Source organism: Talpa occidentalis, unplaced genomic scaffold (assembly GCF_014898055.3).
Source record: "Talpa occidentalis isolate TD23 unplaced genomic scaffold, MPIMG_talOcc4v2.1, whole genome shotgun sequence".
Classification (NCBI taxonomy): domain Eukaryota; kingdom Metazoa; phylum Chordata; class Mammalia; order Eulipotyphla; family Talpidae; genus Talpa; species Talpa occidentalis.
In genome coordinates this window covers 14,768,555-14,781,897 of record NW_026555331.1, presented here as the reverse complement: position 1 = coordinate 14,781,897, position 13,343 = coordinate 14,768,555, and the positions used below count along the sequence as shown (strand labels likewise).

Below are 13,343 nucleotides of genomic sequence, written 5' to 3'. Positions count from 1 at the left end.
TTAAAAATATTAATTACAACTTACTATGTATAACTAATATGAAATTATAATTTAAAAAGTATAAAATACCCCGTATGTACTTATTAAAGGAACCCTAAAAAAAAAAAAAAAAAAAAAAACCAACCAAAAAAAAACCCCCAAGACTATAAAGCATAAAAACAGATTTTCAATTACATTTAAGCTTTTTGCTACAAAGAGAGAATAGTAAAATGATCTCCGTATCTACCCCATCCAGTTTCAAGTTTCTGGTATTCCTTTTTTAAGTCCTTACCCAACAGTTTTAAAAAACCCAACTCACAGATATCATTTATTCCTGAAATATTTCATGCTAAGTATGTTACGTATATTGTGCTGTGAAAGCGACTTTAAGACTCCCACAATACTATGATCCAATGTAAACAATAATTCCTTATCATCCAATACCCACTTTTCCCTGATTTTCTCAAGGTATCTTTTAACATTTGATTTGTTCAAGCCAAGATCCATATATTGTATGTTGTCAAATGTCCTTCAAATCCATAACAGTTTTTATTGCACCTTCCTCACTTTTTATTTTCTTCCTCCATGCCATTTATTTGCTGACGAAACTGAGCCATTTTCTTCTAGAATTTCCTTTATCACATTCTGAATTGTGCTGACTGCTTCCTGATGGGTTCATTTAACTTCTCCTCTAATTTCATTTTTCCTGTAAACTGGTAAGTGGATCTAAAAGCGTATAGATTCATGTTAAAGTATTGGGGCAGCATTTTTTTCCTTGAATTTATAACGATTTTTAAAAAGTTTTAAATTTTTTAAAAAAGATTTAATTTACTTTTGCGTAGAACTGGGGTGCAGGCCAGAGGTGCATGGGAGTGAGAGGATTTACCAGAGACAGAGTGGGAAGCAGAACAGGCAGATCTACTGAAATACACTGCTGAGGGGAGCAGTGGGTGAAACAGGAGAGATCTGCTGTGCCATGTGGGTTGCTCCCTGGCCGAGTGGGGATCGAACTCGTGCTGCAGTGGCTGGCAATAGCTTGATAGTGCTGTCTTTAAACCTTGCGCCACCAGGGAGGCTCTATATATTTTTCTTTGACAAAAAAATTCATCATGAGTTCATACTGATATCTCCAATTTAAGGTAAAGATTTTAGGGTGTAAACTCAATGTACTTTACATTTGTATCTTCTTTCTCTTAAGCTAAAAATCTTATTTCCTAACACATTCACAAAATTACTTATCTGCATTAGTCTACAATATTATTACTAACAAGAAAATAAGTAACACGGTTCAATTATGGCCAATGCACTTACTTCTAGAGAAGTTTTATTGTCTAGATTTTTAATTCTTTGGTTAAAAAAGATTTGCATACTAAATTTTTCTCTTAAATTACATACACTTGAGATGGTGTGTACTTACAAAAATTATATTTTTTCTGTTAATATTTCTCCAATCCTTTTAGAACCATAACAAAATATAATAAGTACTCAATTACTTGAATGCAAAGTGGTGACAATATTGTTAAAAGTTTCTCCCTAAGGGAGGGAGGAGCACAGAGGACTGTGGTGATGATGCACGGGTGCCTTGGGGAAGGAAATTCTATGGTGACTCAATCTGAGGGGGTGGGAGGAAGCAAATATTGTTTAAAAATAAAAATAAATAAAAAAATAATAAAAAATTTAAAAAAAGTTTCTCCCTACTAACACAGTGAAATAGTATGGCTGATAATGAATTTTGTCATATATAAAAATTATATATAGATACAAATATTTTTACAATAGTACTTAACAATTATATTTTCTCAGAGCAACAAATGCAATATTGTAAATACTGTTTGGTGTTAGGAAAGTTAAATCATTCACATTACTAGATCTTGTTCCCCTTTTATGTTAATGTTATATTAATATAATAAAAAACCCAGGCATATAAGGCGGCATGTAAATATTTGCCTTTGGATACCCATAATTCATTTAGCAATTACAGGTAATTCATGAGACCATTTGAAAAGAAACTGAAAAACTAAGATGAACTGGGAACAGAATTAATTTAGATTCAAATGAGGCAATGTCACTAAGGAGAAGTGATCCCTTGGGTAAACTTGTTTTATCATGGGGAGATAAAATCTTCCTATCATGAAAATGAGGAAATTGGGAAAATATTAGAATCTTAAACTAATTGTCATGCCCTAAGATATTTTCTTTGACTCAAATGGTGTATTAAAATTATTTGGCAACATTTAAAACATATTTAACCAAAACTTTGAAAATTAAATTTAAGGAAAGAAAATTTAACTCTATGTGAGCTTCTATACTTCAATAATGGCTGGCAATAAAAACAACTGACTACTCTCTTGTGACTGAACACTGAGTCACACATCCCCAACTCTTACTGTTTGCCTTACCTCACTGGACAGTGCACATTTAGTCTGTATCAGTTACATTTGTAAACAAGATTGTAATAAATACTGTGCCTGAGAACACCCTGCCACCTAAAACAAGTTCATTTTCTTTTTGTATTACATATTGGGGTCCTACTACCAAAAAGGGGAAATTACTGGTGTGCAATGTTTCTTTCCCCATTCAACACTTTTATACCTCATGCATCCATCATCAATACAGCTCAAAATAGGAAGAAAGATGTATGTAAGCGCCATCAAACAAGTTTCACCTGTGAATTTGATCTTGCCTGCTTGAACGTACTGGAGCCAGACCATCGATTTCGTCAAAGAAAATAATTGATGGGCGCATCTGATAGGCCTACAAAGCAGATCCAGTGGTTGCACGTTATCAAGAAAAACCTCAAGTATATAGATTTAATATAAGCCATTTTAATCCATTTCATTTCCGTCTGCTTATAAGAATTTATTTATAAATCTAAACATAAGTTGAAGAACTGTTTAAAGATTCAGAGTAAATTGTAACTATAGTTTAGTTTTATTTGCATTTTCAACTAGAAATATTTAAACTATATACTTTACTGGTTTAAATGCCTTAGACTTTATATAGTTATAGTTATTGGAACACACATACAAAAAAACTATTAGACCAAGACAAATAGAAGACAATGACATAAACTCCCTCCCTCTGTGCCAGAATGGGAAAACATTTCTCAAAGTGCCAGAGTTTTAAAAAATCTACTTCAACAGAGTTAAAATAAAGCAGCTCAGTGAATTCCATAGATTAAAAAGCATTTAGAAAAAAAGTAGATCATAATGTATTATCTCACAACATGCTATCAATACAATCTGAGATATCAAACTGAAAGTCACTCTGGGGCAGAACTAAACCACAACTTGCGTATGAGATGCTTTATACTGAAGACTGTCTCTTTAAGTATGAAATTACCACGCTCTCTCTAGGTATGTGACCTAGGACTCCAGAGAACTTAAGTCCAACTATTCCTTTCTCTTCTAACAATATAACTGTTCATTACAGGTTGATTTTTTTTTTTTTTAAATATTAAATTTTATTTTTATATTCCCCCATACAATTGCAAACGCCCCATTCTGACCCCAATCCTTCCCCTCCCGCCCCCCAACCCCCAAAAAGTGTCTCTGGTTCATAGTTTTTTGTTGATTTTGATTTTCACTTTCTTATATTCATTTTCCTGGTCCCTTATTTAAGTTTTCTAGATTCCTGCTATGAGTGAGACCTACAGGTTGATTTTTATCTCGCATACAAAAGAAAATGATCTAAAAAGATTACATACTTGGTTTATTTCTTCTGAGTTTATTTTTGTGAAAAGTAATTAAATCTAAGATTTATTTAATCCTTACATAATTGCATTTACATTGATTACATATCTATGTAGATAAATTTTAGTATCATACCTGATCAAAGAGCAATCGTAGCTGTCTTTCAGACTCGCCTACCCATTTACTCAGACAATCAGCACCTTTCCTCATGAAAAATGCTACTCTCTTATCTCCTTGACTGCATTCATTGGCAAGGGCTCTAGCAACCAGAGTTTTCCCAGTTCCAGGTGGACCATAAAATAAACAACCTCTGTAAAGGAAAGTTTATTTTAGCACTGCATTAAAAGATAAATGATTAAAACAACTAGAAACTAATTTTATGAATGCACTTAGTGAGTAAAAAAGTAAATGAGACAAATGAAATATTAAATATTGTTCAATCCACAAAACACAACTTAGAACACGGAATACTAATACTATGAAAGTAAGACTAAAACACAATAAAACCCTTCATTTGAAATGTGTATGTATTTTTATTCATCATGCTCACTGTATTACCTTACCTTGCATACAAGACATACTTAAAAGGACTTGATAGTTTACTTATGCAAGATATAAGGGGAAAGAAGAGGTTAAATCTGTAACTTCTGGTGTCAGTGTCAGTAAAATAACATCAAAATTTTGCAAGAAAAGAAAAAACAAATTAATAATGGTTGGCTGGTAGGGATTAGAAGAACATAAATAAAGTAATACCTGGTGAATTCACTGCTATGAGGTAACCTACAGCTATCTCAGAATATTTCCAGTTATTCATTGCTCTCAAAACAGAATTATGATAAAATGGTCTACAATCATTCTTAGTAGACATGTAAAAAGTATGTAAAAAGAGAATGTGCCAGGGATTAAGTTCTAAAAAAGTAATATGGAATATTCAATTTCAGATCATAAAATAACTGCTTTTGAAAAGAAACACTAATGGGCTTCCCTGGTGGTTTAGGGGTTAAAGTGTCAGTGCAAAAGAATAACTATAAGAAAGAAAAAAATCAAAATCAACAAACAACAATGAACCAGACACACTTCGGGGGAGGTGGGGCGGGGAAAGGAGGAATTGGGGTCAAAATCAGGGGGTTGCAATTGTACGGGGAATATTAAAAAAAAAAAAAGAACTTATACATAGAACATTAAAAAAAAAAAAAAAGTGTCAGTGCTATCAAGCAATCCGCAGCCACGGACGCACAGGTTCGATCCCCTGCCAGGTGGTTGACCCATATGGTATGGCGGACCTCTCCTGTCTCCCCGCTGCTCCCCTCAGCAGTATATTTTAGTAGATCTGTCTGTTCTGCTCCCTGCTTTGTCTCTGGTAAATCCTCTCACCCCCCACACCTCTGACCTAGACCCCAGTTCTTGTATGCATAAATAAATACAGCCTTAAAAAAAAATGGGTAGAGAGCCTCCCCAGTGGCTCAGTGGGTTGAGCACGGCTTTGTGAAGCTGGTCCACAGCCTCTGCAGCGCCGGTTCGATTCTTGGCCAGGGAGAAACCCACATGGCACAGCAGACCTCTCCTGTAGCACCCGCTGCTCCTCTCAGCAGTGTATTTCGTTCCCTCTGCCTGTTCTCCTCCCTGCTCTGTCTCTGGTGAGTCTTCTCACCCTCCCGCACCTCTAGCCTATACCCCAGTGCTTGTAAAAATTAAATATATCTTAAACAAAACAAAACAAAAAAGGGTAGACTCCTAGTGAAGCAGATTGAATACATTTTAAATGTACTTTCCCCCTTAATTCCACTCAGTGCATGAAAAGCAAAGTGAACAACAAAAAGAGATGACATCACTTAAGATATCCCAAGAAAATTTTGCAGGTTACAATGCAGATATAGAAGACACAAAGAAATGGAAAAATATTCTGTGTTCATGGGTTGGGAAAATAAAGTGTTGAAAATGGTCATAAGCCTAAAGCAACTTACAGATCTAATTCAATACCTATCAAAATCCGAACAACATTTTTCAAACAGCCAAAGCAATTGGAAAGAAAAGATAAATGGAGATATCACACTCCATGACTTCAAGCTATATACTACATAGTGAGAGTAATCAAAAAAAAAAGTATGGCTTAGAACAAAAACAAAAACCAGGGCCTCCCTGGTGGCGTAGCGGTTGAGCGCTGGGTTGTTAAGCTGCCCGCAGCCTCTGCAGCGCTGGTTCGATCCCCGGCTGCTCCCCAGCCACTGGAGGAGGGTCCCACAAGGCGCACAGACCTCTCCTGCCGCCCGCTGCTCCCCTCAGCAGTGTACTTCGGTCCTTCTGCCCACTCTGGCTCTGGTGAATTCTCTCACCCTCCTGCGCTTCTGACTGTACCCAGTGCTTGTGTAAACTAACTAACTAACAAAATCTTTAAAAAAAAAAAAATGGAATACAACAGTGCAGAAGTAAGCCCACACAAATATGGGCACTTAATCTTTGACAAAGATGCTATGACATACGACAGAGAAAGGAAAGCCTCTTCAACAAACGGTGCTGGGAAACAAGCACCGTCTCACTTAAAAAAATGAAACCAGTTCATTATTCAATTCCATACAAAAAAATCAATTCAAAATGAATTAAAGTCTTACATAGAGGACCCGAAACCGAAAAATACATAAAAGAAAACATGGGAGATATACATTCCTAGGCATCAACCTCAGATATGTTACTTAGGGACTCAATTCAAGTGGAAAGGAAATAAAAGCAAAAAATAAACAAATGGAATAGCATCAAATTAAAAAGCTTTCACACAGCGAAAGAACCACAAAAACAAAAAGGCAACCTGCAGTTTGGGAGAAGATGTTTGTGTATGACATGTCTGACGGGGTTAATTTAAAAAAATACAATTCAACAACAAAAGAACAAACAAGCCAATCAAAAGATGAGCAAAAGAGCTAAACAAACACTTCTCCAAAGAAGACACAGATGGCCCAAAGGCACATAAAAACATGCTCAGCATCACTTATTATAAGAGAAATGCCGATCAAAACCACAGCAAGATAACACCTCACACATGTCAGAAGGGCCTGCATAGACAGCAAACAACAAATGTTGTTGAATGTATGAAGGAATTCTCGTTCAATGTTAGTAGAAGGTAAATTGGTACAGCTACTATAGAAAATGGTATAGAGATTTCTTAAAGAACTAAAAGTGAACCTACTACATGATCCGGCAATACCTTTCCTTAGCTGATTATCCAAAGAATATCAAAAAGACAATATGCACTCCTATCTTCATTATTCACAATAGCTATGCTACAGAATGAACTTAAATGCCCACCAACTAATGACTGGATAAAGAAATTGTGGTATATATACTCAATAGAATATTTCTCAGCTATTTAAAAAAGATAAAATAGTGTCTTTTGGGATGGATCTTGATGTGATAAAGTTAAATGAAGTCAGAAAGTTAAAGACAATTATTGGATGGTTTCACTTACTTGTAGAGTATAAGTAATTGAAGAAATCAAACTGGCAAAACACAAAAGTAACTCTATGAAAAATAAAGTAGAGGGGAGGAGTTAGAGGAGGGATAGGAGAAGAAAAATGACAGGGTAGTGGCAGAGGAACATCAGTGACGGATGAGTGTAGAATATGAACGTTTAAGTATGACGCTGTACTCCCAAAATTATAGTTATGTAAAGGAATGTCAAATCAGTAAAAAAATGATTAAAAAAAATTACATGACCTGAGCAAACCTGGAAAAGCTAAAAAATTAAATAAAAAAGCCCCAAATAATAGTCAATTTATAAAACCACCGTTAAGAGTTTAGAAGCAGGGCCTCCCCGGTGGCGCAGCGGTTGAGCGCCGGGTTGCGAAGCTGCCCGCAGCCTCTGCAGCGCCAGTTCCATCCCTGGCTGCTCCCCGGCCACTAGAGGCGGGTCCCACATGGCGCGCAGACCTCTCCTGCCGCCCGCTGCTCCCCTCAGCAGTGTACTTCGGTCCTTCTGCCTGCTCTGCTCCCCACTCTGGCTCTGGTGAATTCTCTCACCCTCCTGCACTTCTCACTGTACTCAGTGCTTGCATAAATGAATGAATGAATGAATGAATGAATGAATAAATAAATCTTAAAAAAGAAAAAAAATTTAAAAAGAGTTTAGAAGCAATGTATTTCAAGGCAGGAATGAAAGGTAAGGTTGAAGGAGGAAGGGGTAACAGTGAGACCTTGATTCTCTGCGCCTATCCTATGCAAGCAACTTACTTGGGTGGTTTATTTTCTGGATGAGTTAGAAAGTCCATACCTACTGGTGCAACCAACTAACACTCAGTTTCACTGCTAAAATGCTGGCAGCCAGGCTGATAATTTTCACAAAACTGTAAGATTCATCTCTGGGAAAAAACACCCATAGATACTGACTTTGAGGATTTAGGGTGAAAGAATCAGCACCACTAATCACCCTAATGTGAAGCCTATGAATTAACAAGCCCCACTAATGAGCTTTAGGGAGGAAAAAAAAGAAAAAAAAAAAGCTTTAACAGACAGTTAAAAAGAGTTAACTCTCTTTTTAACAGAGAGTCAAGGGATCACTAGATACTTAAGGAAGGCCTCTATCATCAAGAGACCAAAAGAGAGAAAAGGTAAGAAAAGTAAATTAATCTAGAAGGTCTAACATTTATCTGACATGAATTAAGGAAAGAGCAAAAAATGAAGTGGAAGTTACCAAAGAAACAAAAAAATTGTCTAGAAATCAAAGAATCAAAGACATTTCAAATTACAAAGATATTGAACAACGAAGGGGGAGGGGAAAAGGACATTAATAAAGTGTGAAGTTACATTCTCAAAAAAGAAAATAGGGCCTCCCAGGTGGCGCAGTGGTTGAGCGCTGGGCTGCGAAGCTATCCGCAGCCTCTGCAGCGCTGGTTCAATCCCCGGCCGCCGGGTGAGGGTCCCACATGGCGCGCAGACCTCTCCTGCCACCCGCTGCTCTCCTCAGCACTGTATTTCGTCATTCTGCCTGCTCTGTTCCCTGCTCTGGCTCTGGTGAATCCTCTTACTCTCCGCGCTTCTGACTGTACCCAGTGCTTATGTAAATAAATAAACAAATCTCTTAAAAAAAAAAAATTGATATAATCTCAGGATATTCCTAAAATGTGTTTTAGTGAAGCACAACTATAAACCAAAAAGGCCTCAGCTAAACCAAGGAAGCAGGGAACTCCGCACTGAAAGAAACATAAAAGTAATTCCATGATGATGGTGATGGTAAGACCAAAGGCTTAGTTACGCTACAAGACTAAGAGCAAAGGGAAGCAGAGCAAAGGTTTTAGGAAGATGTGTTAAGAAAAATGAGGAGCTAACATGTTACTTGACATATATGACTACTGAAAAGAATTTTATAACGAAGATTACATGGATGAACTAATAAGGACACATCAAAGCGTATACAAAAAAAACAATGCCCTACTCCCAACACACACACCCCAAACCAGACAAGAATTAAAGCTGAGGGTGGAAGAAGAGGCTGTAAAAGAGAGGAAATAGTCATATTATGCAATATATGGGTCAGCTCTAGGAAATTATCACATAACCATAAAGTAAACCTGTGTATCAATTCAACAATTTTATTTATTCATTTATTTATTTTTTAAAATGATGTTGCATGAATATGATTTTTTTTTTGTTTATTTATTTATTTATTTTTATACAAGCACTGGGTACAGTCAGAAGCGCGGGAGGGTGAGAGAATTCGCCAGAGCCAGAGCGGGGAGCAGAGCAGGCAGAAGGACCGAAGTACACTGCTGAGGGGAGCAGCGGGCGGCAGGAGAGGTCTGCGCGCCATGCGGGACCCTCCTCCGGTGGCCAGGGAGCAGCCGGGGATTGAACCGGCTCTGCAGAGGCTGCGGGCAGCTTCGCAACCCAGCGCTCAACCGCTGCGCCACCGGGGAGGCTGGCAGCCAGGCTGATAATTTTCACAAAACTGTAAGTAAAGCATCTTTATAGGACAAGCTTTATTAAATGTATGAAGTCACAAGAGATATCATTTTCAAAGAATCAATTTTGAAACCATTTTTCATGTGAAATATTAAGAAAGTAAAAATATTCAAAGCATCCAGTTCCTTGGAGAAGTATAATTACTGTCAAGTTGGAAAATTTAAATAGAAAAGTACCAATTTTCTGTACAATAACAGCATAACACAGATTCTGGTTAAAAAATGTAATCAGATTACCTTGGAGGCTGAATTTTGAATTTCTCAAAGACTTCTGGGTAAAGTAGTGGAAACACCACCATTTCTTTTAGAGCTGCAATATGATTAGATAGGCCTCCAATACTATCAAATCGCACCTGGTAATAGAAGAGTAACGTTGAAATTATTAATTTTTAAGCCAAATTGTCACTCCATCCCCAGACCACAGTCAACTGAGTAACCATATCTTAGTTGCAGTGTGATTATTAAATAATATGTAAAGACTTAACTTTCTGATGAAAAAAAAACTTTTCTCTTTAATTTTTAAAACTAAACTAAAACAAAAAACAATATACAGTTTAAGAATATGCTTCAAAATACTACTCACTGAAGAATCGAGCTGCATTGGGTCAACATCAGCAAGACTTGCTCCAATTTTCATTCGATCTTTATAAATTCCTTTTAATTCATCTTTCCGAAAATTTAGTGGCAGGCATCTGTTAAAAAAAAAAAAAAATCCTTCAACTCACCTTCCTCCCCAAATTCCACATTAGAATAGGGATATTGTTCTTTTTTTTTTTTTTAAACATTTATTTCTTTATGTGTGTAAGAACTGGTATAGAGGCCAGAGGTGTGGAGGGTGAGAGGATTCACCAAAGACAGAGCAGGGAGCAGAACAGGCAAACTGACTGAAAACACTGCTAAGGGAAGCAGCGGGCAAGAAAGGAGAGGTCTGCTGCGCCATGTGGGTATCTCCCTGGCCGTCTGGGATCTAATTTGTGCTGCAGAGGCTGTGATAGCTTCATAGAGCTGTGCTTAACCCCTTGAGCCACCAGGGAGGCTTGGGATATTTTTCTTAAAAATTAAAAAAAATTTCAACTGGAGCAATCTTGAGATTATGTATTATAAATTCTTCATTTTCCTTATAGGCTGAGAACTTAAAGTGTTAGAAAAACATATTATCTATCTGAAGCCTTACTGTAAGATTAAAGATATACAACCAAATGAAAATATTGGTTTTTCAAGATGACACAGCAACTTCAAGAAATTCATGGTTGAGAATTCACAGTATCAATATACATTACAATGACTGTGTGTAACACATGCAGAATGTTTACCATTTGGCAAAGAGTATTTTAGTTTAGGTATTTTATATGGAATGGTTCATTAAATCCTAGTAGTCTTATGAGGTTGGTATTTTTATTTTTCCTACTTTAAAAGAAAGCCAAAGTACAAAAAGTTCAATTAACATCACCAAGGTCGGGTCTCCCTGGTGGCACAGGCAGTTGGGTGCAGGGCTGTGAAGCTGTCCGCAGCCTCTGCAGTGCCCGTTCGATCCCTGTCAGCTGTGGAGATACCCACATGGCATGGCAGACCTCTCCTGTCTCGCCCGCTGCTCCCCTCAGCAGTATATTTCAGTCATTCTGCCTGTTCTGTTCCCCACTGTCTTTGGTGAATCCTCTTGCCCTCCCACACATCTGGCTTGTACCCCGGTTCTTGTATAAATAAATAAATCTTAAAAAATATATATATTTAAAAACAAAACAAAACAAATAAACATGACCAAGGTCACAAACTACTAAGTGGCCGAGCCAGGAATCAAACACAAGCTGTGTCACCAGACATGCAACAACTTTTGCTATAAAATCTCCCAACAAAATGTTGAGTCCACCAGCATTTGGATAGAAACCAATCTTCTCAAGCAAGGAAGTGTTACTACTTTCAAAAAAGTTACGGTAGATTTCAGAGAATATACCTAGAAGAACCTGCTTGTTTTCTAGATGGGAGAATGAAAACTGATGCTATCAGATGTTAAGATATCTGTATGAGAAAGCCTAAGAAAGAAGCACAATTGAACACTAGTAAAATCAGACCATGCTTATTCACCCAAGTGTTAATTCTCTCTTGCCCTAAAAATAAATTGCCCATGAGGAATTTATACATTGATCGAAGGTACACAAAATTTCAATTGTGGCTTCTTAAATAATTCTTAATATAAACACAAGTATATAAGATAAAACCCACAGAAGTAGATGCCTATTTCTATAAATGAAGGCAAAGAAAAAGCCAACTAATCTAAATATACAGCTTTTGCTTTAACTCACTGTTGTCTAATAGAAATGAAATGCAAGCCACAAAGAAATTTAGATTTTGTTACCCATCCTAAGCAAAGAAAAAAGTAAAATTAATTTTCATAATTTTCTTTATTCTATCAAGAATATTATCAAATCAATATACAAACAATATTTTTAAAATTGGGATAGTTTATATCTTTCTGCATTAAGTCTTTGAAATCCAAGAGTGTATCTTTCACAAAAGCTTATAGTATATATCAATTCAGACTCACTGTATTTAAAGAATTTAACAGCCGCACATGGCTAGTGGCTACCACACTGCTGTAACATGATTAATAAAGGATGCAAAGAATGTGATATAAAGAATGACTGGTTTACATGCCCCTTTAATTATGTTCAAACTGCTTCGTCAAGCACTGCTTTCTATTCTAAAAATACCATGTTTTTAGAATCTAAACACTACATTTCTCATTTGCCCACCCATACCTGTAAAGGAGAATCATCCTTGTCCTATCTACTCAGATAATTATTGTGAAAATCAAATGAGTTGATTAGTACACGTGGAGACTTACATTATATGGAGTATGAAATGAGTAAATCCTTCAATTTTCCTTGAGTTCTATAATAAGAACGTATTGTCATAAACAAAACATATATATTTGGAATGAAAAAATTTAGTTGCTTCCTCAAATTAGTGTTTACCAGGCACCATTTTGAGTAATATAATGGTTGTTCAAGAAGACATGATCGTAACCTACTATTAGTTTCAAAGTTAGACATTTCAAACAAGACAGTATGTACAGGTTTGTACATTAACCTGTTGCGTAATTTTTCAATTAGTCAAGCTGTACCTATTCCCAAATTATTCAGTTTCTTACCACCTAAAAAGAAAAAGAAAAAAAGCTGGCAATTTAAAAAGGTATCAATATGGCATATACCTGTTGATAGCTCTATTACGGCTCTTTTTTCTTCGCCTCTCAAACTGCTGTTCATCATCAGAAGAGGAAGATGAAGTAGAGTCACTACTGTGGATTGCATGCCTTCGCCTAAAGTAAAGAAAACTGAAATTATGATGGAGAAGGGCAGGGGAAAAAAGGCGTAAGACACAATCATCAGAAATACCTAACAATCCAAATAGGTTTATGATAAGATTAATACATTTGCTGAACAAATAAAGTAATCTTAATTGTTTTTTTTTTTAAAGATTTATTTATTTATACAAGAACCAGGGTACAGGCCAGATGCGCGGGAGGGTGAGAGGATTCACCAGAGACAGAGCGGGGAACAGAACAGGCAGACTGATGAAATACACTGCTGAGGGGAGCAGCGGGCAAGACAGGAGAGGTCTTCTCGCCATGTGGGTTAGTCCGAGGCCGGCACTGCAGAGGCTGCAGACAGCTTCACAGCGCAGCGCTCAACTGCCTGCGCCACCGGGGAGGCCCAATTGGTTGTAT

General features: G+C 36.8%; 1 protein-coding gene across 2 annotated transcripts in view; it reads right to left on the bottom strand.

Annotated features, from left to right (window-relative positions):
• ATAD2 (ATPase family AAA domain containing 2) overlaps window positions 1-13,343 on the bottom strand; it is a 57,506-nt gene that overhangs the window by 23,141 nt on the left and 21,022 nt on the right. For both annotated transcript variants that reach the window (XM_037502043.2, XM_037502051.2), the window contains exons 9-13: window positions 12,828-12,935; window positions 10,203-10,311; window positions 9,857-9,972; window positions 3,807-3,981; window positions 2,645-2,733 (exon numbers count right to left, since the gene is read on the bottom strand). In XM_037502043.2, the coding sequence (XP_037357940.1) occupies window positions 2,645-2,733; window positions 3,807-3,981; window positions 9,857-9,972; window positions 10,203-10,311; window positions 12,828-12,935 (597 nt within the window). The remainder of the gene's footprint in view (window positions 1-2,644; window positions 2,734-3,806; window positions 3,982-9,856; window positions 9,973-10,202; window positions 10,312-12,827; window positions 12,936-13,343) is intronic.